The sequence below is a fragment of the Drosophila guanche genome, unplaced genomic scaffold (assembly GCF_900245975.1).
Source record: "Drosophila guanche unplaced genomic scaffold, DGUA_6, whole genome shotgun sequence".
Taxonomy (NCBI): domain Eukaryota; kingdom Metazoa; phylum Arthropoda; class Insecta; order Diptera; family Drosophilidae; genus Drosophila; species Drosophila guanche.
The window spans coordinates 572,963-600,104 of record NW_022995751.1 but is presented as its reverse complement, the minus strand read 5'-3'; the positions used below and the strand labels follow the sequence as shown (position 1 = coordinate 600,104).

Sequence of the window (27,142 nt, the reverse complement as noted above, 5' to 3'; positions counted from 1 at the left end):
CACTTTGTAGTGTTTTTTTTAATATTGTCTTAATATTGTTCGATATGTCGATGGTATAAACTATCGAATGGTGCAGCCCTGCCGCACTACCAACTCGTATAACTATACTATTTGGTTAGTGGCAATGCCAAAGCAGCCACTTTCTGACAGCCACTATTTGTCAGTGTAATTTTTAAACACTTGTCACAATTTTATTCGAAAATAAATAAAAATGCAATCTAAATTATCATGTGTATAGAGACCATAAAATGTTATCTTTGATTCCTTCGATCCTCCAGCGAAACACGCGAGCATTGGGTGAGTTGGCAAATACACCAAAAACACCTCAAGAAACACATTAATACCAGCAAATGTCAAATAAGTTGGCACGCCGCACATTAAAAATACTGGAAATCGAATACTGGAATTTCTGCACAAAAACGCGACAGCCACACAACACCCGACACACGTATTGGCAAAAAAAAAAGACGATAACAACAAGAAATTATCATAAGATTAACCCAAAAAAGAACACGACACGTAGAGATTAAGTAGATAATTTACGTTGTGCGTTGTGTTTTAACTGTAAACCCTATTGACATTCGTAGGCGAGCTGTCGGGGGGTGGCTGCAGGTGCAACAAGAAGAAGCTAATAATAAAAGTTCTGCCACTACCGTTGCTACTGCTGTTGCTGCTGCATGTGTGTGCGTGTGCCTCTGCCTGCAGTCGCGAGATAAATACAAATTTCTTGGCCATCAAAAACAGTAAGACACAACAAAACAAAAACACTTCACAGCCCACAAAATAAGTCAACATGTTAACTGATAAAATGTGTTTCTGCCCTGTTTAGATCCCGAAGATCGGAACAAATCCCCTTTGGTACCAATACGGAACATAAGCATGGAGGACGACAATGAGGTGTACGATGACATGAACCTCTACATCACCCCCGAGAGCTTCATTGTGGAGCCGAATGGCAGCGGGGAGGTATTGATTATCGGCCGCCACGACAAGGTCACGCGAGTGCAGCCAACGGGCGGGCAGCTGTTGAACCTGCGGCCCACTCGACGCATCTGCGGTGTCCTCGGCACGATTCACTTGCTCAGCTGCGACTATCTGCTGGTGGTCACCCACCGCCTGTTCGTGGGCGTGCTGAACGGATCAATAGTGTGGCGGCTGGCCGGATACGACATTATTCCGTACATTCCGAATGCCATCCAGCGGAAGGAGAACGAAACGTATCTGCAGATGCTGCGCAAGACGCTGGACACCAAGTACTTCTACTTCTCGTACCGCTACGACCTCACCCACACCATGCAACGGCGGCGGGAGCTGCAGGCGCAAACCGTGCGTCAAGGCCTGCTGCAGCGAGCCGATCCCCGATTCGTGTGGAACGGCCATGTCTTGCAGCAGTTCCAGTGCGACAAGATGGAGAGGTTCCAGCTGCCGCTGATCCACGGCTTCGTCTCCGTCAACCAGGTGCAGATCAACGGCCAGACCTTCTTCTGGAGCATCGTCACACGTCGATCCGTGCAGCGGGCAGGCACGCGCCTCTTCTGCCGCGGCATCAACGACGAGGGGCATGTGGCGAACTTTGTGGAAACGGAACAGATCGTCGAGTTCAACGGACAGCACACGAGCTTCGTCCAGACGCGTGGCAGCATGCCCTTCCACTGGCAACAGCTGCCGAATCTGCGGTACAAGCCCCGTCCGAGGCTAGTCCCAGGCAAGGATCATCTCTCCGCCTGTGCCGCTCATTTCCGGCAGCAGGTGCAGCTCTATGGCGCCCAGGTGGCTGTCAATCTGGTGGACCAAAAGGGCGCCGAGGGAGAGCTGGAGGCAACGTTCGCGCGGCTCGTCAAGGAGCTGGCCAATCCGATGGTCAAGTACGAGGCCTTTGACTTCCATCACGAGTGCCGAAAGATGCGCTGGGATCGGTTGAACATCCTCATCGATCGGCTGACCCACGACACGGAGCGGTTTGCCTTCTATCACTGCTTCGACGACGGTCGGCTGGTGTCCACGCAGACGGGAGTTTTCCGCACCAACTGCATCGATTGCTTGGATCGCACCAATGTCGTCCAGAGCATGCTCGCCCGACGCTCCCTCACGTCCGTCCTCCAGAAGCTAGGCATCCTGCATGTGGGCCAGCCCGTGGAGCAGGCATCGCGTGGCTTCGAGGATCTCTTCAAGGGCGTCTGGGCGGACAACGCGGACCTCATTTCGCTGCAGTACTCTGGCACGGGTGCGCTCAAGACGGACTTCACGCGCACCGGGAAGCGCACCAAAGCGGGAGCCCTGCAGGACGGCAAGAACTCGATGATTCGCTACTATTTGAATAACTTTGCGGATGGGCGGCGACAGGACGGCATCGATCTGTTCCTTGGCAATTATTTGATCAACGACAACGAGGGCGGAGCCCTGCCATCGCCGTTGGAGTGGCGACGGGGCTGGCGCTTCTTTGCCTTCCCATCGGTGCTGCTGATGGCCATGGCCATGTTCATGATCACCCTCACATATCCCGCGGAGTTCAACACGGAGAACCTGCTCTTCATGCTCTTCTGGAGCGCCATGATTGCCGTGAGTGCCACGGGGATCCTGCACTACGGCGTGGAGTTTGTGCAATGGCCGCGGCTCTTTCCGCCGGTGGCCTTTCGCGGCGCCTGACGTTAGTGTCGTCTAGGCTGGGATCTACTTGGATCTACTACCTCCGCAGCAGCAGCAGCAGCAGCACACAAGACGCTTCCACTCCACTCCAAACACATGCAGCGTGCAGCATGCAGCCTCCTGCTCCTACTCCAAATCCTGTAAATTCCTGTAATACGATGATTCTATCGATTCCTTGCTCTGTGTTTTCTGTTTTATGTTCTTTACACTTTTCCACTGGCATTTAGCAATCAACTTTATGGTAGATCTTAAGGCAAGCCTTCTTCTGCAGCTTCTGTAGGAATATGTAGATACATTTTCGGACTGGGTGTGCCGTGCCCCGCTCCCCGCTTTATGGCTATTGTATGTTTTTAAGTGCAAAATTAGTTCAATCAATCAATTAGTCGATCAATCTTTTGTAGTACCATTTAACGTGACGTTGAATAAAGTATTTTACGCATTGCTAGAAAATCTTAAAACTCTTTAAAGGGTTTATGGCATGCATGGAAGTATGGGAATTCCTGTTCCTGTTCCTGTTCCCGATTAGAGAGCGAATCGCAAGCAGTTTGGCTGTCCCATTCTAGACAACGGGTAGAGGATAAGTACTGCCACCAAGCGGCGTTTAAAAAGTAGCAAGTTGTACTCTGAATGTGCTCCAGCAAACGATTAAATCCAAATATCAGGGAGCTGTGTGGGATCGAACTTCCTTTAACCCTTCGATGAGCAAGCCTTGAGACTTGAATCCAACTTCTGCTGCCAGTCTGCCCCTTTCCATTCTATAGTTTTAATATACTGTTCGGCCTGCCCTCAAAATCGTAGCACAAATTCTCAAAATTCACTTCCAAATTCGATATTTTTTTTTGGTAAATTCTTTTGGACAAAATGACTGGCAAAAATTCGTTTCTGTACATGTTCGAGTTCGTGGTCGATGATCTGCTGATCACGCGGCAGAATTTGTGCGCACCCGAGGAGTATCCCACCTGCACGGAGATCTCGTTCAGGTCTTCGGTGTTCCTCTCAGTCTGCGATCGAGAGTATGGGTCATGTGTGAATCCGTGCGGCCCAAAGTGCGGCAAGTGCTGCCTCTTCACGCTGGAGTCGCCCGTGACGGAGAAGGATCGCATTCAGGTGCATGTCTACAAGAAGCGCACGGAGAGCTGTAAGTTCCTCATTGGTTTGTCCGATTTGGCGGCCAAGCCCATCTTCGATCGCGTGAACGAGTCCTTCGATGCGGAGAACCCAAATTGGAGCAAAGCGCTGCAGATGCATCTCCAGAAGATGCCAAAACTGCGCTCCCCCAACAAGGAGGCGCCGCAAGACGACTGCTACTGCTACGAGCCGCTCTCCGGGCGCCGGGAGCAGTGGTGCCCCACATCGGAGCTCTCAAAGCGCCTGCTGCCGCTCTTCAATCTCTGCAACATGCAGACCGGCAACATTGTCCTGATCATGCGGCTCGTGTGCAACGGCCCGTCGATTGTCTCCTCCTTTCCGTTCTCAAGGGTCTGCTCGCGGAATCCCAAGTGTCCGCAGCCCTGTGGCAGTGAGGCCGATCCCTGCGCTACGTGCGGTTCCTGTCCACCGGGCAGCGCCACCGGGGGACCCATGGACAAGAAGAAAGGTGGCTGCCGCGGCGGCGGGTGTCCACCGTGCCCCAAGCCCTGCCAGATGCCCGATCCGTGTGCACGAGACGATATTAATCGTCCCAAGTGCCTGCGGTACTATTCCTGCAACTTGGACAAGGAGTGCCCCTGCGATTACTGCGAGGATGAGTTTGACAGGCGTACGTTACAGACTGCTCCCCTCAGCTGTGAGTCCACCTTTATCTTCCTTCGCTTTCTCCCATAGAATGTCCCACTGTCACCTGCAAGGGTCGCCCTCCATCCGTCATTGAGCAGCGCCTGCAGACCTGCGGCCCTTGCGGCGGTGTTCCCGCCTATCCACGCTATGTCCAGGACCAAAAGAAGGCCGAAGCCGAGGCACTGGCCAAGGGCAAAGACTTGAAAGCCGAAAAGGAAAAACAGGAGGCGAAGGATGCCAAGGGCAAAAAGAGCAAGAAAAGGCAGTCGGGCGGCGGTTTTTTCTGCGACAATAATGGCCCTGGACCCTCGACCATCTATGACACATGGGGCACTGGCGGCCAATCACTTTCTATGGGACTTGACCAGCGGAAGTCGCATAATTCCAGTCCCTGTGAAGCTTGCTGTCCACAGTACGAAGCCTGTTGCGATGCGGGTGAGTAAAGGACTTTAAACTGACCTCCAGATGATCTTTGTAAGATTATTCTTAAGAGATTTCTATCTTATTTGAGGAAGCCAAAGCGCTCCTTTTCTTCGTTAGACTTTGCTGACTTCTCTGGCCCCTTTTTGTCTCAAAATTCTTTCCCTGAGCCTTTTTCACATCGTTTCTCTTAGCTAAAACCTTTTATATTCCCCCCCTGTTTGTTCATACATAAAATCTTCAATTTAAAACCTTAGTAGGCCTTTAAATACAGCTCTAGACAGCTGTTCAGTCACAACCTAACCAGATACAGACACATAAAAAAGTTGGCCTTGCGTAGAGCATCAATCATTCAGTCCATTCATTCATTCGAATTATTTCAGTGTTCCAATTTGTTTCCACAAATGGGGAAATTTTTGTTGCCATAGAAATACAAAATTCAATTCAATCGTAAGGCTTCACCTTTTAATTTAAGTTTGTGGTTTTATCTGACATCACTTTCTTCTGCTTAATTTCTTGTTAGCGCGGAAACGAGCTCTAAGGAAATTGCGCCATTTGCTGGTTAAGTACAACATCCAAATTGAGTAAATCTTTCGGGATCTTCTCCCGTAAATCCAAATTGAAACTACCGAAACTGAAACATGGCCAAGAAGAAGGGAAAGAAGGGCAAGAAAGGCAAGCGAGCCAAGGTCGATTGTAAGCTGCCAATCACCGATGCGATGCTCAAGCAACCAGGTGAGTGCTCCATTCCTCCTGCAGCCGATAGTTCTCTTTATGGATTGCTTGATCCTTTAGCGATGGATGATTGCGATGGCTGCTGTCAGTGTGAGTGCGTGTGCGATTGTGACTGCAGTCCGGAGATTGCTCCGTGCTTCCTGCAACCGCGTCGCCCCGATCCGGGACCCGAGGCCTACGAAGAGTTTGAGGCTTGCCTCAATGGCAGCGGCCTGACCATACGCGTCCTCAAGAACACCCACAAGGTGGAGACCGTCGACGATGGCAGCAACTTCAATCCCGATCTGGGCGCTGACGATGATCCCTGCTATCGCGACAGCATTGACGACTGTGAGCCGAAGAAGGATCCCTGCCTGCACGAGCTTCTGCAGCGCAGCTCCTTTGCCCGCAACCATATAAGACGCCGCACAGGGGGCAAGATCATCAATCACCCGAAGATACCCAAGGTGCGGGCAAACATCAAATATTCGGGGAACGATGCCTGCGAGACGGACAACTATTATGTGCCCTTCTCGAAGATCAAGGAGGCGTGCGACTTCCAGGATGATCGCAGGGAATGCTATCGCCAGCGGCTCTGCGGCGGTGGGCCGAAAATGGTGCCCGCCTGCCCACCCGCACAGAACCAAAGAAGCTGCTGCATGCAGGTGGAGCGCAAGGACATACAGGAGACAATGAAGGGCCTCAATCTGGACACCAAAAAGAAGGGTATTGAGGTAAGAAAACTTCCTGTTTTGCCTCCGCATTCCAGCGGCACTCCATGGATGGATGGTTGTGAGGAATTTGTGTTCGTTTTTATTATGGTGTCGTGACATGCCTGTGCAAACGGCTGCCAATTGCTGCTGTTGCACAACAAAACCGCTCCACTTGTGGCACGCTCTCTTAAGCCTTTCCTTTTCGGTTCACAACGTTTCACAGGTGTGCTACAAGACCTGCGACGAGACGGACAGCGATGTGTTCCTCGTGAAACTCGGCAGCAAAGCCAAGTCGCGCCACAAGAAGAACGTCATCGAGATTGAGCTGCGTACACCGAAGCAGCCAGTGATTCTGCCCAGCAATAAGGTCACCACCGAGACCTATGTCACCGAGGAGCTGCTGAATGCTGCCGGCGGTGGTGGTGGCAAGAAGGGGAAGAAGGGCAAGGGCAAGGGCAAGGGCAAAAAGAAGAAGTAGTTGCAGCAAACCCAAATCCAAAACCCAACTGCAGCGACAACCAACCGGACTTGACCAGAACCAGTAGGGATTGACAACCTTTTTGAAGGATCATCCCAGAGAAATTGTCATCAAAATTCTAGCAGCTATTTTCCAATTTCAATTATCAATTTGGCATCACATCACTCACATTTTTCCTTTGGCTTTCGGATAATATTTAAACAATAAATGTGAGATTTGGAATCTTTAACTTGGGAATTTAAAAGGGGAAATGTTAAGAGGGGAAGGAGCTATAAATACTCCCTTGTTCCTGCTGTTTAACATTCCCAAAGTTGCTGTTACGAATCCCTAAAGACAACAACTCCACCCATAAGTGCTTTGGTTTTTGTCTTAAGCCCTCAGACTATTTATAAACCGAAGGCCAAAGCGATTTTGCATCTAAAAATAAACGATTCTTCATGGATATCTTGCAGGCAGCAGAACGCACAAGCAGCCAGACATCCCTGAGACCCATCCCAACACCATCTTCATCTATTACACACCTGTAATTAAATGACACCATAAACCGCATCTCCGGCAGAGATCTCCAGCGATCGGTGCAGCCAATGCAGAGGCTGGTCAGCTCGCAAAACGAGTTGCAAAGGCAAACGGCAGTTTGCGAGAGGCACAGACAGAGAGCGAAGCGACTCGAAACAACTCGATTTGCGGTCTCTGCTGACCGTTGATCGAGACACCAGCTGGCTCCAACGATCTGCAGCAGCAGCTCGGAGAGGAATCGAGCTATGGAACGTGTTTTAGTTGCGTTCAAACGCTTTAGTCTGTAAGTCTCGCTGCGATCGCAAGGAAAGCTGAAAGCTTGACAGAAAGACAACCCGAAGTGAAGCCGAAAACCGAAGTGTGTGCACGGTACGAGGGTCCAGCATCGAGTGCGGACCACTTTTGAGATCGGTCAAGTCCAAGCCGAAAAAAAGTGAGAGTAAAGTACCAAAGAGCGATCGATCGTTTGGCTCTCCCGAGCATTCACTTGTCGCTCTCTCGTTTCGAAAAGCGGAAAGAAAGTAAAGCGATTACTTAATCCGCGTTCCGCGTTCCGCAGCTTTTGGGCGGAGAAAACAAAAGTATTTTTTTCGGAGGGCACACAGACAAGAAGGCCAGTGACCCAGAGATCTAACTAGCGATCCCCATATTATCATTGATAATTTAGAAAGCGAAGCTGCATACCGAATAGCCAACTAGATCTGGACATCTACATCTACGTTTATCGATCCACAACGCGACACTCTCCCATTCCGTTGATCGTGGCACCGTCCACAGTTTGGTTTCAGTTACAGTCCGGGGTCGCAGCTCTACCTTGAGGCTTTCTCCCGCTGCAAGCAACGCGTTCAAAGTGCTACAAAGTTTCAAGTAAAGTGCAGCTGCAACATTATATCTGGTGTCTAGACCGCAAAAAAGGCAGTGATAATGATACGCTTCACGCTCTTGATAGTGCTCATGCCGTTGGTCAGTGTCGATTCCGGTAACAAAGCACCATATCCCGCCATAGCATCTGTAGCTTCCATTCATCCACCACCCACAACGAGCAATGTGCCACACAATTACCATCATCATCAGCAACGACACAGCCACAATGGCAACACCAACAGCAGCAGCAGCAGCAGCAGTAGAGGGAATATTCCAGTCAACGCCAGGAGAGAGGAGCGTTCAGCCCCAGCGGCTACCTCTGAGGAGGTCGTCTCCAATGGCCTCCGCGACAAGAGAGGTAAGTAGCACCACTCGAGTGTGGGGGGCAAGGGGGCACAAGTGTCTTCTCGATTGTCTCTAAATCCGTGTCAGGGTCAATCATTGGAGGGTTTGGTGGGTGTCTGTCTGTGTGTCAATTGATTGGCAAATATTAACAATTGCACTTAAACCGATTGCCTTTTGTGGATCCATTTTAAGGGCCTATTTCCATGTAGGTGTTTGTGGATTTAATTGGGGATTGTCTGGGGCTTTCGATTGATTTATTTGAGAATTTATTTGGAAATTCATGCGGAAAAGGGAGAAAGAATTAAGGAACAAAATTGTTTCTGTTCGCTTCTCTTTAGTGCAACAAAAAAGTTCTCTTCTTGTGACTTCCAATGAATTATCTTATTTGGCTGCCATAACGTTAGTTTTTGCTATAACTTTTGACATTTCATATATCTAAATATGAGTTCTACTTTCGACACAATCAAAGCGAAACAAACCAAATCGAAGCTAATACTCAGATCAGAAAAAGAAACTCTCACAGCATGGCTTCCGCGCCCCTGTTATAAATGCTGTATATAGAACATAGATAGATGTATTTACAATAGACATATTGTAGAGGTAAAGACGACAGAGGCAGGTGCGTTCAATGTCCATCTTCTCATTGCATAAATATTCAACGATCCAGTTTGGAGTTTTATTTTTCACCGAGCGACTGAGACGTCGACTCTTATTTCGAGTTCGATTTTGATTTTTTGACTGCATTTTGAACGGCGGAATGCTGATGACCTCAGAATATTAAGTGAATTATTTCAGAGGAGTAGAAGAAAACAGCAACGACGACGACGCAAAACAGAAATACACATAAAATGAAATTTTATGCAAAATGCGAAATCAAGAAACGAAAGAATTATGGGGCGTGTTGTCCGCAACAACACGAATTTGTTGGTCTTTCACCTTGTGACATTTTGGCGAGGATAGATAGACGGAGAGATACAGAGAACAAAAGCCAAGGAACCGCCGATGAAAAATGAAGCACGCGCCTCTGCTTCTTTCCCCTACAAAAAAATGTCCAAAGATTAATGGGTCTACCACCTCGCTGGAGAAGAGTTCAATCACCTCTCAAGTCGGCTAAGACATCATCGCTAATTACTGGGTATTATGATAATAATATAATTTGATATTCGTTTCGATTTGCATTGGAAATGCCATTCGAAATTAGCTGAAAGTGCCAAGCCACAAAAATATGTAAATTTTTCTATTAAAATGTGAAAAAATCGTTCGAATAAAAACAGCCTACAACTTAAGAACTTAAGATTGGTAATTTGTCAAGATAAGGGCTGTCATGAAGCAGCTATGGCGACTGATAGGAATACTCTATGGTTGTGGATAATGAATAATAACGATGAAGGATTCCATATTTGTTCTTAAGACCAGAAATTATGAATAATAGAAGCTTTATTTAGGGAAAGAACTATCACTTTGTATTAAAATTTGTATCGACTTACCTTACCTTAATATCGATGAAAAATATGTTTCAACAAACTCCTCGCCACAATCCAAACGCCTCTTTTCGCAAGAGCATCATCACACATGTGCCTATAAATATACATAAACCATTTTCAAAGTTAAGTTAATAAATCTTTTTCTGCTTTTCGGCTTGACATTGAAACTTGACTTAGAGACTAACTTAATTATGATTTAATTTAACAATAATTGTATATTGGAGTTGTAGTTGTACTCAGAAACCAATTCTCAAGACAAACGAGCGTTGAGTGCGTCAATCAAAGACTCTTTGGCGCTTGATCGCTGCGTAACGTATACGCCTCATGGGCCTGGCTGTTCGTGTAATTACTTTAAATGTACACACACGGACTACAAGAAGATTACGCAAGTCAAAAAAATGTATCTTTTCGCATGCAGTTATGCTGTGGAAGCTGTGGTCCGAGCAAACATTTAGCGGTGCAGCTGTGTGGCGAAATATGCTTTTGTTTTCGTAATGCAAGAGTGCAACACGGCAACTCCCCTCATGAATGAATGCAATGGCGCTGCTAATTTGACCTCTTTTCGCCGAAGCGGCAAAATGTACGGCCCTCAAGTTGCACTGTAACTTCTGTTGCAGATCCATTAACAGAGAGAGGTTCTTAGCCGCAGATGCTAGTCAAAATGATTTACTGCCAACGGCTAGGTTCAGTTTCGTAGTCGTTTTTCTCAAGGCAGCAGACGCTGGCGGCAGTCCACGTTCAACATCCTCGGCGAGTTGTCATGATTTATGCGGTTGCCTGTGCAAACGACAATTAGCCAAGTATCTGCTACAGTTGTTGCACACAAATATACAGAGGAGATAGAGATACACAGAGATACATATCGAAGTGGAAACTGACAACTGGGTCACCGAATCGTCGTCGTCGTGCACCCCTTCCTACTGTTGCGTGCCCCAGCCAACTATCGACAGACAACTGCATTTAACATCCAACAAAAGTCGGGCATTTAGGCCATCACGACTGGCCATTTGTGACTGTTTATGAAGTACACTTTTCAATTGGTCAGCTAGCCAACAATGGCACGTAAATTAGAGCTCATAATGGGTCTCCAATAACCCGTCAAGGATTTCGTTTTGTTGCTTTCAGAACAATCATTCGATAATGGAACAATTATAACGAGTTCTTGACGAGTGCGTGGCAATCGCCCTTGCTCGCCCTTCTTGTTTCGCTTCTTGTTACGTAACTCATAGATGCCGAATCCCCTTCGGTTCAATTTTCGATTTTATTTGGTAATTACTGCCACAAAAAGGTAGACTCTTGTTCGATGACTTGAATTTTTAGCTTACACGGCAGCATTCCATGGTTTTTTAATGAACATTTCAACATCCGCTGAGTGTTCCATTTAAAAATTACTTAAAAATGTTTGAATAAATGGATTAGCAATTGCTGTGCATGGAGAGATTAAATTATTTTAGATTCCTTGAGCAGATTGCTTAGGTTGCACTTAAAACAAAAAGTTTAACTCTCCTTTTTCACTTATTTCCGTATGAAAATGTTTCATAACCTTCCGTAACCGACAACACTTAGTTTCCTCTTCAATTTCTTTGATATATCCCCATTTTTCTTTCCATTAACAAGACTTTCAATAGCTGTCCAATTACCAAAAAGCCATAAGCCATAACATAACCACTCTCCATCGCAAAACTCCTCAGATCTGCCATAGAGATCTCATTCCAGGCAAAGATCTCATTGATGATTTCACGTACGTGTACGAGTGCGCGTATGAAGTGTTTCTTTTGACGATTCATTAAGCGAATGCCAACGGATAAGCACCCGAGTGGCACAGCACAGAGGCCTTGTTTCCACAGTCAATCTGCCGCATAATGTTTCACCTGACATCTGGGGCAACCAGGCACCCCCTACCCCCGTCAGCGACACTCAATCACCGACACAAATGTCAGGGCGGAATTTTCAACTTTTTCAATTTTTTATTTTTAATTCGCGCGCTCTTAACTGATGATAAACCATCTGCCAAAAGAGATTCACAAAAAAGAGCGCAAAAAAAGATTTACAAAATATTAAAAACAATTACATTTAATTGCATAATAAATTTGACTTTGTATTTCTCCTCTCATCTCATCAGTTGAATGAGGAAAGATGTACGACACACGTAGGCCCAGTGGAATATAGCATAAATTTGTGCCCAAAATGCCACTCAAATTATGGACTAAGGGCTGGGCGCGGCCCTAATGCCTCATGAGACATTTAGCATCCACAATCGGTAGCTTATGTTTAACAATTATTTGGCAATTCCCAGAGAAACGAAATGGAACGGGAAATGAAACGACCTGCAATCCGCTTAACTGCAGGGCAGTAAAAGCGCCTCCTCAATGGCAAGGCCTTGACACCATTTTTGTTTGAGTTTCTTAACATCCGAATGGAAATACTCTTCCATTGAACTCCATAAAATCTTACGTACTTAGAAACATCTTTGTTGTATATATTTCTTCCTAAACTCTCTATTTTCTGTTTTATACTCAAACATTTCCATATTCCACTCTGCCATTGAAGAGGAATACTCTTGCTTTTCACAGATGAACCTTTCCTTGAATCGAAATGACTCTCTAGCTTCTTCTGCTTCCACTCGAACCATCTCTCAGTGATCTCTCATTTAGATATTACCATATTTCCACTCCACACGACACTCTAAAAGGGCATAAGGGGTATTCCGCTGGTTCCCAGAGACACAGACCTCGTCGCTGGCCACTTTTGATGGATGTGTGTCACTTCAGAAACCAAAACGATGTAATTAAAAATTCATCAAAAGACACTCAGAGATGATGCCCTAACATGCATCCATACACAGAGATAATAAACAGCTTTTTGGTTCCATTAAATCTCCATTAAAAGAGTAACCAAAACTTCGTTGCCTTACGGACAAGAGTTTGCTGTTTTTTTTTTTAATTTACTTTATTTTCAACACAGCTGTGGGATGTGGAACGTATGTTGTCCCTCGCCTTATGTAATTACCATCCCAAAATATATCAGTGTATTACACAACTCTTGCGACCCACATGGGTAGACCGATTGATTCGTGATTGATTTGCAATTAATCGTGGCACATATTTCAGGCACAAATCAGGCGACAGCAACTCCGAGCCCAGCCCCTGGATTCCAGTTGGATCAAAACGAACTCCATCGCCAGAATCAGATAACCCAACAAATATTCGCCAATTATTTGGAGCGGCGACTGTTTCCCAATCGCAGTGCCAACCAGAAGATCCCAACCATAGCGGACATCCTCCCGAAGCCAAAGCCATCGGCCAGGCCACGTCCACGCGGCTTTGCGGCCAGTGATGGGAGTGGCAAGCGGAGTGGCGGTGGGGCACAGCGGAATCGTCTGGCAGCAGCAGCGGCCAAGCGGCAGACCAGCAGCTCCCAAAAGAATCGAGGGTTCGAGGAGGAGCAGCAGCAGGAGGAAGACCAACAGCCACAGGCCGCTGCCAATCAGGAGGACTTCGAAGACGATGTCCAGGAGTCGCTGCAGAGCGTGGAGTCGGAGCAGCATGATCAGTACTATGGCAACATATTCCAACGGGATCCCAGCGAGAATGAGATCGATGCGGGTGAGTCGAGTATTGCAACAATCGATCATTAATCAAATAGGGCGATCAGCCTTCGATCTCTTCATTTGTTTGGCTTTTCTGTTAGCCACGCTGACCCATTCATCAATCTCTTACAAGTAGTCGCTAAGTAAATTAGTTCCACTTAGTGTTAGCTCCCTTCCATCATCCATAAGTAGAGCCAAAAGCCATGAAACTATTTAAATTTGCAGGCTATTTTTGAGGCATTCCTCCGCCTGAAGCTGCTGCCCATCACATCATTCCATGCCCTAAAGTACATTTGTCATTCCAAGCAATTCCAAAAATATTGCAATTGTCATTTAAGGGCATTTTCTGCATCCTGCTGGGAATTCCATTCAATTATCCTCGGCCTTTCATTGAATGCTTTGCGAAAAGTGAATTAATCATTAAACCACTTAACTTTTTTATTGTTTTAACTTCCATTCCGTTTATATTTCCCCATTTCTGTTTGGTTTTCAAGTCATTCCCCACTCATATGTTCCATCCAATTAGTGTTTCACTTCTGTTTGTCTCTGTCATGTTCCACATCTAATTATTGTCCCATTTTTGTTTGTTTTTCCTACCAATTACCATTACATTTCAAGCATTACTTTTCCCATTTGACTATTGACATTTCTTCAAGTTTTATTAGCACTGAATGCTTTGGCGCCTCCGTTTGTCGATTTACGGGGCCACCAGGGCTCGGGGCCCTCGATCCCTCGATCTGTAGTTTACATAAGCCGCAAGCATAGTTTTATTTGCACACTTTGAAGGCGAAAATATTGGCAAATATATTAAGTTTTGCCTCCACACCCTTCCCCTTCGTCTGTGGCCCTGAGCTGAAAAATCCGCGGAAATTTATCTGTTCGAAATTTACGACCTGCAGGCAAATCGCGTGGCATCGCAACGAATCGATTCGAAATCGATGTCTAGAAGTAGTTCGATGACGGGATTTTTATTTTACTTAAACGTCAAACCATTGAAATTTATGGACCACACGCCACAAACAAAAAACACAACACACAAACCCGAACGACGACTGTGAAACAAAAGAGGTTGTGCCATAAAAATTGAATTGAATTTCAGTTTAGAGGAGGCATTGCACCCACGATTGGAAGCATCGCCAGAACTTGTTGCGGATTTCGATATGATTCTGTTAGAAATTCCCCTAAACCGAAAGCGACAGGCGATTCAGATAAGAATTTGGTATCGCATGGAATGAAAGGGAATAATAAATTATTATGATTGCTTATGGATGATGGCATTAAAAATTAATTAAATTTAATTTATGGTTTCTTTTGGCAACAGAAAATCGAGAAGTGTACACAAATTATCTACAAACAAACTTCTTTCACTTCCTTTTCGATATTTTGATTTATTTTAAGATCAAAGATCATGTATCATTTCATGTCTACCGTCCAGTACGGAAATTAGTAAGGAAGAGACAATTTAACCGTCCCTAAATGTTTTACTTGATCAATCAAGAATTCCCCTTTTTGCTTTATAGTTTTATGACACTCCAATTCATGAAATATTCAAAGAGTTTCGTCTGTGTATGTTCTCGTTAATCCAACAAACATCTTCCATCTAGACACAAACTATTTAAGCAAAGAAAGCAACAAACAGCTTGGCAACAGCCACAGAAATCACGCCTAATTAGCATACAGCTGAATCTGTATATATTTTGCATTCAAACAAACTTTTAGTTTGACGATCCATCAAAGGCCAAGACTTTGCAGCTTGAAGTTTGTGTGGGGATTCACATGATTTTGATTGGGAAATCACTGGCTTCCAAGAATCGAGGAATGAAGGCTTAACGCCGTAGGAAAATGTATGCAAATGTGCAAGAGATAATTATAGAGTTACGTATGAAAATGCTAGCTATAAATATTATTAATTAGAAAATGGCTTTGAATGGTTTTATAATTTCCTGTAATTTCGTGTCAAATTAATTCGGTTTAAATTGTTTATTTTCGGCGAATTCCGATTCTTCTACGACGCGAATGATTCTATAGATAGATATTTGTTTCAGTATGCAGATACAAACTGATATTTTATGCTAAAGAAGTTGTATATTTTTATCATGACGTGGGCCTTCGGATAGCAATGAACTCTGCCGTCTTATAAATTTGTCTTAAATATGTTTTACTGGCCTCTAATCTGGTTTCGTTTTTACATCTGAATGGAAATTAAATCTAAAGGCAAATCGAAATAAAACACGCATTAAGCTTACGAAATCTTGTTTCTTGTTTTCCCAATTAATTAATTAGTTCAGGTGCGGAGTGGGAGAAGAACCACCACGAAATCTGTAGCGAATCTTGAAGGCGATGCCGCTCTTACAAGATACCACAAAATGAATGAAAAATTCAACCAAAAAAAAAGAAACACGTAAGAAAAAAAGCGACAAGAGCGGCAACAAAAAAAGGTAGCAGCAGAAGTTGATTTTTATGCAAAAGATACAAGGAAAAAAAAGATACTCGTGCTTCAACAGTGGCAGCGGCAACACCAACAAGTGCAACAAGTGGCTGCCACTTGCCTCCTCTCCTCTCCTCTCCACTCCACTGCGTTCGTTTCGTTTTGGTGCGATTTTGGTTTTCGTATTTCCTCACAAATTGCGGCCATTGCAGAGAATATTCCAATCGCATGCCTCCATGCCTCTTCTCCTCTTCTCCTCTTCGCCCAACGCATCGCTGTGCCCCTGCCGTCCGTCCAACTGCTGTTGACATTTTGTCCCCACAGAAAAGTTGTCAATAGTTTTTGCTGTAAAATCAATTTTTAAAACCGAGACTTAATTGGTGCCAACATCGTACACTCGTCTGATACGTAGATATATGTTTCTATAAGCCCAATCGGATTATTGGAATTCAGAAAAAAATACTGCTGAAAACTTGAATCTGAAAATGTTTGCAGTTCTTAATGGAGTGACATCTTTAATGGAAATGCTTTCGATGAGTGTAAGGTATTAGCAGATGATTTAAATAAATGTTCACTAGCAGTAAAGATACAGAAAGATCACGAGGCTCCCTGTCTTAACTTCCCCCAACAAACATCTTCATTTCGTCCCACAGTAGATAGTGTCTCTGGTGGGTTCAGATATCTTTTCGATCTCTAAGCAAACATCACGCATACGCATTGGTTGACAGCAAGCCATACACAAAGCGCACTTCAATCGAATGAAAAGTGAATCACAATTCAAAATTAAACGAAAAACTAGTTCATCGGCAGGCAGCATGACATCAAGGTCATTGCTTCGCTGCTAAATGTGACAGAAAATACAGTTAGCAAACAGTTAAAAGTGAAGTTTAGACCAAAATGCAGAGAGGGTAAGCTGTGTAAACCGAGAACGTTCTTCTTTCATTTTGCAACCGCAGAGAATCGAAACCAGAGTGACTTTGGGGGCGCACAACGTTGGTGTTTGTTTCACGCGTCACACACGTCCACGCTTCGGTGATAGCTTGGACCTTGGTGAGGCTTCGGCATCAACTTCAGCTTCAATCTTGATAAACAGCATCTCCTCTGAGGCTCTGTGGAGGTTGATGCTTGCGTCAAGTGTTTGACAAACAGTCAGCGCTGACCAGGCCAGGGCAGAGCCACAAGTGTCCGCTGGTCGAGCGGCGGCTGGCCCATACAAGGGGATCTCTCTCGGGTCGATGTTAATCTTTCGAGTTTCGCTGCGGAACAAGTTCGTCTTCGAGCTCTGGGATCTCTCTCTCTCTCTCTCTCTCTCTCTCTCTGTCTCTCTCAAACCAGTCTTTCAACTCACTCACTCAGTCTCTGTCTGCCTCTCTCTGCTCTTCGGAGATCTCTCTACCTCTCTCATGGGTGGATTCTGCCTTGGTTTGGGCCGAAGCCAGCCAAAATCTTTAGTTCTTCGACAGCCGACATTCAGTTTGGGCGCGCGCCTGCGCACATATCTCACAAGACTTTTACTCGCGAGTATTTTATTTGTAACCAACTTTCGATTTCATTTCGATTCCAAATCCGATTCCGCATAGCTCCGATAGCATCTGTATTTTATTCAAAATAATTCATAAATCGAGCGAAAACAATCAATAACCCCAATATAAAATCTCAATGAATACAAAAATATGCGCTGAATCCACACACACCACACAAAAGCGAAACTTTTTTTCATAAATAAACATTTGACGGAATTTTTCAGGGTAAAAGTGTTTTTTGCGGAAGTGTGTAACCAAAAACAAATATATTCATATTTATTTGGTATAAATTAAACGATTGAAAACATGCAGAATTATTATATTTTGTCTGTGATACTCTCGGTTCAGCTGCTGGGCAGCCTGGACACGAGGACAATGGCAATGGCAACGCCACAAAGCAAAGGAGCAGTTCAGGGTCCTGTAACGGGTATGTGTCCACGCCTCTCTCTAAAACTCTCTCATTGCATAAGACTCTCTCACTCACGATTCACGGTTTCCCATGGCGGGAATCCTACTAAAAAGAAAACTGGAACCAAAAAAAAAAACAGATTCCAATTTCACTTTCACTTTTCTCAATTCGGATTGGATGAACAGATGGATCGCTGGCGAGATGGATGGCTGACTGGACTGAGTCCATGGATGGGAATGTGTGAAGTGGATGGCTGCTTAATTAGGGAGATTTAAGCCACACTTTATGGCCAGAGTGGGGCTACTGTTTGAGCCATGTCCATGCCTTTATCTGTCTCTCTGTCTGCCTGCAGCGGCGGCTTTTGGCCCAAATTCGATTGGTTTTCAGCGTGTTTTATGCTCCAAAACTCCAAATGAGTCAAGTGTTTGTGCGCCTTTTTTGTGTGTGGCTGTTGAAATGTTTGTAATAAAAGAAACCATTTGGTTGACATGTGAAATTCCCATTAGTCAATGGAATATGTGCCCTAAAAGGGTTTCCACATTTTTAAGTGAAGTTCAGGGTTAATCATTGATTGAAATTAAATGAAAATAAAGTGAAGGGAAGGAGTATCGTACGATGACGAGCCATTTGTTAAGTATTGAAGTTCAATTTGGAGTTAAATCTGAGCTTTCGGCGGCTTCTCTGCTCGTTTCTGGAGACATTTCTTATGGCCGCAGAGCAGAACTAACCAGTATTCCCCCTCAATCTTCTACCCATCTTTTATTGCATTTTTATCAGATGAAATCTACATTTTTTAAGCATTGAATTAATTTCCGCTTGATCCCAGCATCCCATGCCAAATCCACAATCTCTTTTTCTGTTAAAAAACTGCAACGTTCCACACAAATTAATTTTAAATATTTATAAAAGTCCAAAACATAATCATAAACACCGAAAAAAGGCACAGACAAACAAAAAAGAACCGAATTTAAATATGCACAAATTCTTTTGTTTGTCTTACTTCAAAAAACAACAGAAATTTGCATAAAACACAAAAAAATTCTTCTATAAAATATATAGCAGGAAGAGATGGATAAATAAAAGATACAAACACACACCTACATATATTTTCGTGTTTTGTTGAATGTCTGCTTGATGATGCAGATGTTTCATGCACATTCGTATTTCTCCTTTTGTGGATTCTTTTTCTCTCTTGAATTTTCTGGTGTTTCAACGAAGGTCGACATCTTGGGATATAAATATAAATTTAATTGCTGGAATCAGGCGATCAGAGCAGGGTTTATCCACCGCTTAACGAGGTATCCAACAAATTGACATTGACTTTTCGTTTGCAAACTCGTTTATGATTCTTTTACGGCTAATAAATCATACAAACACTCGACAGTTTCGGCCTCTAGAAACTCCAAACCATAATCCCCGTACAAAATTCCACATATGTTTGCTTAAAAGTTTATCCAACAACTAATGAGTATATTCAATTTACCGTCTTTGCATCGGTTAGTGGATTGCAAATCATATGTTTGTCCCCACACCCCACCTCACCACAGATCTTAATCAATTTTGCACCTTCTGTCTGTCGGAAAAGATGGAAGATCGGCATCGCCCCACAGCAGGGGAGACATCCCAACTGGTTTGCATTTATGGTGGCTCTCTGGCTTCGAGATTATATACAATTAACAAAACTGTTTTAATTCAATGATGCAACAGGTCGAGCAGAAGAATTCGATGAACAGAAGAGTTGCAGGAATACCATTTAGATGGAAAAATATAGGGGGAAGTTATCAATTATAGTTGATAATTGCTAGCAGATATTTACAGAAGAAAATTGCGAGTGGAAATTCCAACTAAAAACTGCATTTAAGTCAAGGAACGTCGGGAACTGAAAGAGCGGCAATAACTCTTTACTTTAGCTGAGAATGTTGCCAAAAATTCAAGCAAACTAAGATTTACCAGCGCAGCCTTCTAACATGTGTATATTTCACCGAAACACCTTATAAAAGGTGTCTGAATAAAACATTGCCATTGATTTAAATCCAACTCTCAAGACCTTTCAGCGTCTGCTGAGACTGGCATTGTTTCTGCCTTTTCTTTGCTTTTGTTTTGTGCCAAAAAAAAAGAGTCAAAATGTTAACTGCTCTTTGGACATGTTTTCACACGGACTTGGCCCGTTGCACGTTCATTGTTTAATTTATTTCTTTATATATTTGGCGGAATGAGACGCCCCCATCAAACATACAACATTCAACATCGTCATCATTAGAGTTTCAGCCACATTTGGCGGAGGCAACCTTCAAATGAATGGGCCGTACATTTCGGATGATTAATTAACAAACATTAGCGAAAACTCCATTACGAAACAAAAGGGAAACCATTTGGCTTTCATTTTCTCTCATATATTTAGAAAGAATTCGCTGTGGCGCCGCCTCCCGTAAGTGACCTTCACATACTTTTGGCCACAAACCGAAACAAAAGACCCGGCCTTGATTCACATTCCAACAATCAAATGAAAAAAGAGTAAAGTTCTATCTGGTTCAAGCCCGAATCTCCATCACGTCATGTGGGATTAGGCCACAACGAAACGTTTCCAGGCGTCTCAGACGAGTTGAACTTGTTCTTGATTTTAGTACGAGTCTTCGTATTCTTATTCTTATGGGGTAACCAGTTCTTAAATCTTAAAACTTGCACCACAATCCGTTGTTTCCTAGTGACTCTCATCCAACGGGGCGTCGCGACGTTCATAACTCAATTTCTTTCTCTTCCCTTTGATCCGCAATTAGTCCGCGAGTCGCCAGTCTTTTGTATCCGTTTATGGTTTAAGACTTAAGTATTACGATGCTTTTTATGGGCCATCGAAGAGTTAGTTAATTAAGCTGTGGCAGCCGCACATGGGCCCATCAAATGATGACTCAAACGCAGCAGTTTCACACACGTATTCCCTAAAAGAACCAGTCGCTGCGATATTGGTTTCTTATTAGCATATAGAACGCTTTGTAGATGTAGTTCCCCAACGAGTATCATGCTAAAGGTCAAAGTTCCGAGATAGTTCTATGGTTCTTTCAACTGATTATCGTACGAACTGTTTAAGTTCAAAGTTCTCTTAATGATTCTTACTCGATAAATCAAGATTTAAAGTTCTTTAGTATAAATATCATAAATAAAAGATCTCTCTGAAATGATCAGATCCAAGATTCCTTCCTTGAAAAACTCTTATGTACACACATTCAACACAGTTTTCCATAAATCCATAAACATACAATTATTATGACCGGCAAAAAACGTGTATAACCGTCGCATAAATCATCTTCCATGTGTCCTGCCCACGCTCTTTACCACCAGCCTCTTTTTTATGCATTTTTTTTCATCTTTTCTTTCGAATCTGTATCCTTATGCCCGTTTTTGATCTCTATTTATAGACTGCCCGAACTGCGTGGACGAGTCACAGTACACGCCGAACAAATGGACAATGCCGCTGCTGAAGCTCGGGGAGAAGCGCTACTACCTGGGAATCTTCTTCAAGGTAAGCGACATTCCGCACGGCCCATACTCGTAATGTGGCCAATAAAGTAACCAGCAAACTAACCAAGCAAAAGTGCAACTGTCCAGACAGTTCAGCCAGCGGTTGAGACAACGGTTTACAAGTCCGGTTTGATGGGTCGTCTCTCGAGTGGAGACTCGGGGCAGCAGCTGGCTTCTGCCTTCTGCCTTCTGCCGTTTGCTGATTGCAAGAGGATGATGGCATATGGAATATTTACAGCAGCAGAAGAACCAGCTTTACTTTACACTAAGCTACACATTTTGTGGGGTTAACAGAGGAACAGAAATCAAGAAAAAGCTGGGAATTTCAATGATTTTGGCTTTAAGGGAACTTAAGCTAGAATCATTCTTTGGTGAGAACAATTCCTTGAACGAATTCCTTGAGAGAGCAGCAAAGAAAGCTCAGATGATCAGCAGATTATTGTTTAAGTCTTTCCTTCAATTAGTTACGTTTCAGTACATTTATCAACCTTCCATTGAGCTTAGATACATGAGATATCGATTATACAGCGCTTACATTAACAAAACAGCCTTAGAACTGCGCTCAATGTCAGCCGACTACCTTGAGGGCCACTTCATCAGAAGTAGAGTAGCAAATCAGAAAAAAAAAGAGGCACGTGCTTGGCCACGCATCATATCACGCACGTAAACCTAATAACATATCTGCAACCTTATAGATATGCGTTATGATATTCATATTAAAAACAAATTAGTCTTGGCTAGTTGGCAAATCTAGTTGGCTCCACTCGATCGAATGGAGAGGTGTGGTTTTGGTACTACGTTCGGTATGCAAATGTGCGTCACAAACTGAATTATATTTCATTGGGTAGCAGCAGCAGCAGCAGCAGCGCAACATTCTCCTTGAACTTTGAAGCCAAAGCCAAAGAGCCGTCGAATTGGAAGAGCTTTTGGCCATTGTAAACCAAATCGTAATCAGCCGGATTATTCATTGTATTTTCATTCAATAACTAAATGAGGAAACGGAGGGCCACCAGCAATGGATCAAGCCACTGACAAGAGGAGGTCGACTTTGAGGATTGATGGAGCAACCAAAGTGCATGAGATTCCACTTCTCGAGGCATCAATCTTAATTGGAAATACATTAAGTGTTTTATTTGAAATCTAACAAGATTTATCGAAAGATTTCGGTGATATTTTGTCGTTAGGAATTTCCTGGAAATATTCAAATAGTGGCTTCGAAACACCTCTGCCACAATAATTCCTTTGATTGGATCCTATTAAAAGCTCCTCACAAAAGTGGTTTTCAGAGTAATCTCTCTCTATAATCCCAACCAGTTCCCTGCCCCCCCCTCACACAAACAGAAATAAAATGGTTTATTTGTTGCTGACAAATAAATCTCTGCACTTTTAATGCGACATTTCAACGCTTTAATTGCAGTTAAAACTCAAACAAAAACACAAACAACTAAATATTTAATCGAATTTCGTTGCATATTTTCGGTTTATGAACGTTTTTTGCCGCCTCTCGTCCTCGCCCTCGCCCTAAAATCCCCGATTTTACGCAGAGTTTTGTGTACACAAAAAACAATTCCATTTGGAGTATGCCGCCGGATAAACAGCGGGAATTGGGAATACATTATAAGGTCATTAATTAAACAACGATTCTCAGTCCCCCTCCACAATCTCCACCTGTTTCTCATTCGCTGATTAGCCAAAAGATAGGAAATACCACCCAAAAAACAATCAAATATACATATAAACCGAAAACAGAAAGAAAGTCATAAATTTATCTCAAATTTGCCTGCTAACGGTACCTTATCACTCATCTGTCTCGCTCTCTCCCCCCCCCCGCCTCACTCTTTCTTTCCAATTCGAAATGCAGGCAATTGTCAAAGCAATTAAAATGTTAAGCATCTCGTAAGCTCAGCGCATTGGCATTTTAATTTGATTTTAATTTTAAATTGTTTTTTATTTGAACACACTCTAGACTCTGGAGGATGTTGGCACTTTAAGGAGAAGCGTGTAAGCATCTTTCTTGTCATTCCATCCTCCAGCTGGTAGCTTTTCGTCCCTAGCTGTCCCTAAAGATATCCCATATTTGAGAATTCGAATCGTTATTTTATTCCATATTTTATAGAGCATATCCACTTTATCGTTAACCACTTATTAACATTGAAATCTACTTATTTTTAATGGATCTGCTTTGGTTTTCTTGAGTTCCTTTTCAAAATTCTGCATTAATTATCGCATATCGTTTGGCAAAAGTGTTTCCCGAATATTTATGGTCAATCCGCTAATTAAGAGTTCTGCCCAATATTTCATTTGTAAGTATTTTTTTCGAAAACTCGAAATTCATTCAGTATTGCCGTAGCTATTTCGGTGGCAATGTGAAATATTATGCAACGCAATAATATTATGAGCAATTTAATGCAAATTTCATTCCGTGTGTAAATATGCAAATGAAGCAATTAAATTATATATTTCTGCTTTTTGTTTTTTCGTTTTGTTTCTTTTTGTTTTTGTGAAAATTAAGGCCTGACAAGCGGCGGCACAGTGGGACACGCAGGAGGCGGCAGGCGGGGGGTATCTCGTTGCACACGGGTTTACGCAGGCGCAAATCAAATCCAACATTTAATTGAGCGAGTAGGGGTAGAGCTGAGTAGGGGAGGTGCTGAAATTTGCCGAGTGTAGGCCATGCTAATGACATTAACAACATGTCCCACATTTTGTTTGCCACTTAATTGAGTTTCGTGTAAAACTTCATTCGGTTGATTGGTCGTCCGTACTCCAATTTTATTACACTTTTCCATCCTTCCTTCCATTTTCTGCAACATTTTGTGGTAATAGAATTTTGTGTGCGATTGCAAAAATTCAATTAAATGTAAGAGAAATCGATAACCTACGAAAGGAGTAGTTCTAGGGCTGCTTTATCACAATTAAAGCCAGAATTAAGACACTGTTTTGTTGAAATATCTCAACCCATACTTAATTTCTAGGTAAAATTGCTGAATAGCTGGCTTTCCCCTTCCTCCGTCATCTGTTCTTCTGTAACAATGTTTCTCTCTAGCCAAAAAATCAGATACAAGTCCTCTGACAAACCATTAACCTGTCTCTGGCATCTCCTGCTGCCTAAACCGACATCCGAAACCACTGAAAAGACTCTTTCCTCTCCCTCTCCTTGTTGTTGCCTTAATCATGGAATCCTTGGATCCCTCTTGTACCTCCGCACAACAAAAACTAATTGACTTCTTGGCGCAGAACGAGAGGTGAACCTTTTTACAACCCAATAAGCGCTTTCACTCCGAGAGGAGCCCTCCCAAAAGCAGAAGAGACGTTAAACACCTTCTGTACAGGTTGTGTGCCACATGTGGCATGCACGCTGTACGCTCATAGCAACAGCAACAGCAACAGGAGAAGGAGAAGGAGGAGCAGGAATACCTCGCTTTATTCGCGCACAATTACGGCTAATACAATTAGGAGCAAGTTAATGGGGTTACAGGTGGGTCAAAATGGGCCAAAGGATGGGGCCACCAGCGCTGAGGATGTGGTGCAGGAATGGGTTTGCCGGGTGGCAGGATGGATAGTTGTGTAATCGATTTATGTGCACATCAGAGAGCCGTAACAGCAACCGCAGGAGGCAGAAGGGAAGGGAAATATGCGCAATCAACAGGAGATATTCTCCCCTCTCTCTCTCTCTCTGGTTGTCTCCTCTTTTACTGACACTTTCTCTTCGCTGTTTTTTCTGTGCCCTGGCTAATGACAGGAGGGGCCAAAGTCCATTAGAGTTAATTGAATATGTAGTTTGGACACTGGATATGGTTATAGATTGAAATTGATTCCGATTTTGCTGTCGATTTCGATTGAGAATAACATTTTAGACGGCCCAAAACGCGCACCCCAAAAACCGCATCACAAAAACACTAATTGGCATACGGGAGCTAGATTCAATTTCCATAGATATAACCATATATACATATATATCTCCATTCAACGCCCCATTTGACACAAAAGTTTCAGCGACTGTTTTTTGTTGACGGCTGGATATGGATCTACGTATAACTGCAGCAGGCCAAGTGGGATTGGGGTAGAAACTGTGTCACACAATTATATAATCTTCCAACGGCTCTTGGCTTTCCATTGCATCTCTAACATTTTCCTTTGGTTTTTCTCTTTGCAGGCAAACTGGTTCAAAGCCACACAGTACTGCCGCTACCATGGCATGCATTTGGCGAGCATTTCATCACAGGAAGAGAACGATAGACTGGAGAAGCACATACGTGACTTTGGTAAGTGAAAAAAGAGACACACACGACACTTGCAGACGTCGAGACACCATGAAAACTTTATCCACAAGTCTGTCAAACCATTGACACAACAGAAAGACATAGGCAGGGGCAGCATGCAACATGCAACTTAAATCACTAGAAAAGCCGATCAATATGACAATAGACATGAGACACCGCACCGGGCAAACAAAAGCAAATTTTCTGTCGACTGGTCAGTGGCATTCGACTTTCGAGGACTGTCTATGTGGCATAATACACGGAAGTTGGTAACCGAAAACCCCCAACAACAATAAACTCGCAACACAAAAGGGAACACAGATATATGCAACAGCAGAGGTTAAGCGAGTGGGCGAGATGGCAGCTATGATGGAGCTAACGAACTCCAACATTGCATAAATCTCCAAAGAGAGGGCAACATAAAAACAGATACAGATACAGATACAGAAACATATTGCTAAAAGTGAATGTGGCACATTATTATGTGGAATGTTGAAAGCTGCAACGGCTGCAGGGCCATGGGCAAAGACTACGCCCACGACTACTGAGTGAAAAAGCGACATTCGAATGGGGTTTAAGAAGTTGCAGAGACTACGGGAATACCCTTTAAGTAACAATATTGTGGATAGTCTGTGTTCCATGTTCCGATTGGAATTAATTTCAGTAGATATTTAGGAGGCAGCTAATCGGATAAACCGACTAAAATTAGGTCCAGATCCGTGCAATTTTAATTACTAAAAACATTTTCCTGGCAGACAAATGTGCAAAGCAATCAACAACCCTTCAAATATTAATACCAAGCGCAGAGTAAATTGTTTATTCAGTTTCCCCCTAGCCATTAGATTCTTGTTCACAGTCGTAGATTTATTTTGCAACATTTAAATACGTTTTGTAACTTTTATTTAATCAACGTTTTTTGCACATTTTCCCCCACACAGGCTTGGGCCACGAACATTTCTGGATATCCGGCACGGATCTGGCCGACGAGGGCAACTTCTTCTGGATGGCCACCGGTCGTCCGATAACATTCACCAACTGGAATGCCGGCGAGCCGAACAATTTCCGGTACGAGAACGGGGAGGAGGAGAACTGCCTGGAGCTGTGGAATCGCGATGGCAAGGGCCTCAAGTGGAACGACTCACCCTGCAGCTTCGAGACATATTTCGTTTGTGAGGTGCAACCGAATTAGGTGGCGCCACACCACACCACACCGCACAGAGCATACACACACATCCATTTAGGCATATAGCGATTAGTGATCCAAGGTTAACATTAACCCCCAGGTTAAAGTGAAAGTGGAGGAAAAAACCGTGAGAGAAAGTAGGGTTTTATGTATGTAATGTAAGTGTATAAAATTCTTGTTGATAATTAGTTAGTAAACGTAATTAAATTATAATTAGAATTCTCTCCGTCAATCTTCTCATGTAAATCTGAGCACACAAAAAATAATACAAATAAA

At 43.6% G+C, this 27,142-nt stretch overlaps 4 protein-coding genes across 8 annotated transcripts; all 4 read left to right on the top strand.

Annotated features, from left to right (window-relative positions):
• Nucleotides 1-233: 233 nt before the first annotated feature.
• Nucleotides 234-3,085, top strand: LOC117587024 (phosphatidylinositide phosphatase SAC1). Of its 2 annotated transcripts, XM_034277443.1 has the most exons (3): nt 234-297; nt 588-743; nt 830-3,085. In XM_034277443.1, the coding sequence occupies exons 1-3, from the start codon at nt 249-251 to the stop codon at nt 2,644-2,646; spliced, it is 2,022 nt and encodes a 673-aa protein (XP_034133334.1). In that variant the 5' UTR covers nt 234-248; the 3' UTR covers nt 2,647-3,085. The 2 variants fall into 2 exon arrangements, with proteins under 2 accessions (XP_034133334.1, XP_034133336.1); XM_034277445.1 differs by lacking the exon at nt 588-743.
• Nucleotides 3,086-3,408: 323 nt separating this feature from the next.
• Nucleotides 3,409-6,976, top strand: LOC117587047. Of its 2 annotated transcripts, none has more exons than XM_034277482.1 (3): nt 3,409-4,405; nt 4,471-4,658; nt 6,718-6,976. In XM_034277482.1, exons 1-3 carry the CDS (start codon nt 3,508-3,510, stop codon nt 6,745-6,747), a joined length of 1,116 nt encoding a protein of 371 aa, XP_034133373.1. In that variant the 5' UTR covers nt 3,409-3,507; the 3' UTR covers nt 6,748-6,976. The 2 variants fall into 2 exon arrangements, with proteins under 2 accessions (XP_034133373.1, XP_034133372.1); XM_034277481.1 differs by lacking the exon at nt 6,718-6,976 and adding an exon at nt 5,366-5,507 and having other exon boundaries at nt 3,410-4,405; nt 4,471-4,857.
• LOC117587048 lies at nt 5,464-6,976 on the top strand. 2 transcript variants are annotated; one of them, XM_034277483.1, is made up of 3 exons: nt 5,464-5,577; nt 5,638-6,290; nt 6,493-6,976. In XM_034277483.1, exons 1-3 carry the CDS (start codon nt 5,484-5,486, stop codon nt 6,745-6,747), a joined length of 1,002 nt encoding a protein of 333 aa, XP_034133374.1. In that variant the 5' UTR covers nt 5,464-5,483; the 3' UTR covers nt 6,748-6,976. The 2 variants fall into 2 exon arrangements, with proteins under 2 accessions (XP_034133374.1, XP_034133375.1); XM_034277484.1 differs by having other exon boundaries at nt 5,495-5,575; nt 5,625-6,290.
• A 749-nt stretch (nt 6,977-7,725) lies between these two features.
• Nucleotides 7,726-27,137, top strand: LOC117586955 (C-type lectin 37Db). Of its 2 annotated transcripts, XM_034277327.1 has the most exons (5): nt 7,726-8,485; nt 13,067-13,561; nt 21,319-21,422; nt 25,578-25,686; nt 26,622-27,137. In XM_034277327.1, the coding sequence occupies exons 1-5, from the start codon at nt 8,188-8,190 to the stop codon at nt 26,870-26,872; spliced, it is 1,257 nt and encodes a 418-aa protein (XP_034133218.1). In that variant the 5' UTR covers nt 7,726-8,187; the 3' UTR covers nt 26,873-27,137. The 2 variants fall into 2 exon arrangements, with proteins under 2 accessions (XP_034133218.1, XP_034133219.1); XM_034277328.1 differs by lacking the exons at nt 7,726-8,485; nt 13,067-13,561 and adding an exon at nt 17,430-17,923 and having other exon boundaries at nt 26,622-27,132.
• Nucleotides 27,138-27,142: the final 5 nt, after the last annotated feature.

What these genes read in the sequence shown, in the direction of transcription:
- LOC117586955 (XM_034277327.1), top strand. Translation starts at nt 8,188, where the DNA reads ATGATACGCTTCACGCTCTTGATAGTGCTCATGCCGTTGGTCAGTGTC. An exon ending in TGGCCTCCGCGACAAGAGAG is followed by an intron (nt 8,486 to 13,066) that starts GTAAGTAGCACC and finishes CACATATTTCAG; the next exon opens with GCACAAATCAGGCGACAGCA. An exon ending in GAAGCACATACGTGACTTTG is followed by an intron (nt 25,687 to 26,621) that starts GTAAGTGAAAAA and finishes TCCCCCACACAG; the next exon opens with GCTTGGGCCACGAACATTTC.
- LOC117587047 (XM_034277481.1), top strand. Translation starts at nt 3,508, where the DNA reads ATGACTGGCAAAAATTCGTTTCTGTACATGTTCGAGTTCGTGGTCGAT. An exon ending in CGAGGATGAGTTTGACAGGC is followed by an intron (nt 4,406 to 4,470) that starts GTACGTTACAGA and finishes TTTCTCCCATAG; the next exon opens with AATGTCCCACTGTCACCTGC. An exon ending in CGAAGCCTGTTGCGATGCGG is followed by an intron (nt 4,858 to 5,365) that starts GTGAGTAAAGGA and finishes ATTTCTTGTTAG; the next exon opens with CGCGGAAACGAGCTCTAAGG.
- LOC117587024 (XM_034277443.1), top strand. Translation starts at nt 249, where the DNA reads ATGTTATCTTTGATTCCTTCGATCCTCCAGCGAAACACGCGAGCATTG. An exon ending in GCGAAACACGCGAGCATTGG is followed by an intron (nt 298 to 587) that starts GTGAGTTGGCAA and finishes TGACATTCGTAG; the next exon opens with GCGAGCTGTCGGGGGGTGGC. An exon ending in TTTCTTGGCCATCAAAAACA is followed by an intron (nt 744 to 829) that starts GTAAGACACAAC and finishes TGCCCTGTTTAG; the next exon opens with ATCCCGAAGATCGGAACAAA.
- LOC117587048 (XM_034277483.1), top strand. Translation starts at nt 5,484, where the DNA reads ATGGCCAAGAAGAAGGGAAAGAAGGGCAAGAAAGGCAAGCGAGCCAAG. An exon ending in TGCGATGCTCAAGCAACCAG is followed by an intron (nt 5,578 to 5,637) that starts GTGAGTGCTCCA and finishes TTGATCCTTTAG; the next exon opens with CGATGGATGATTGCGATGGC. An exon ending in CCAAAAAGAAGGGTATTGAG is followed by an intron (nt 6,291 to 6,492) that starts GTAAGAAAACTT and finishes AACGTTTCACAG; the next exon opens with GTGTGCTACAAGACCTGCGA.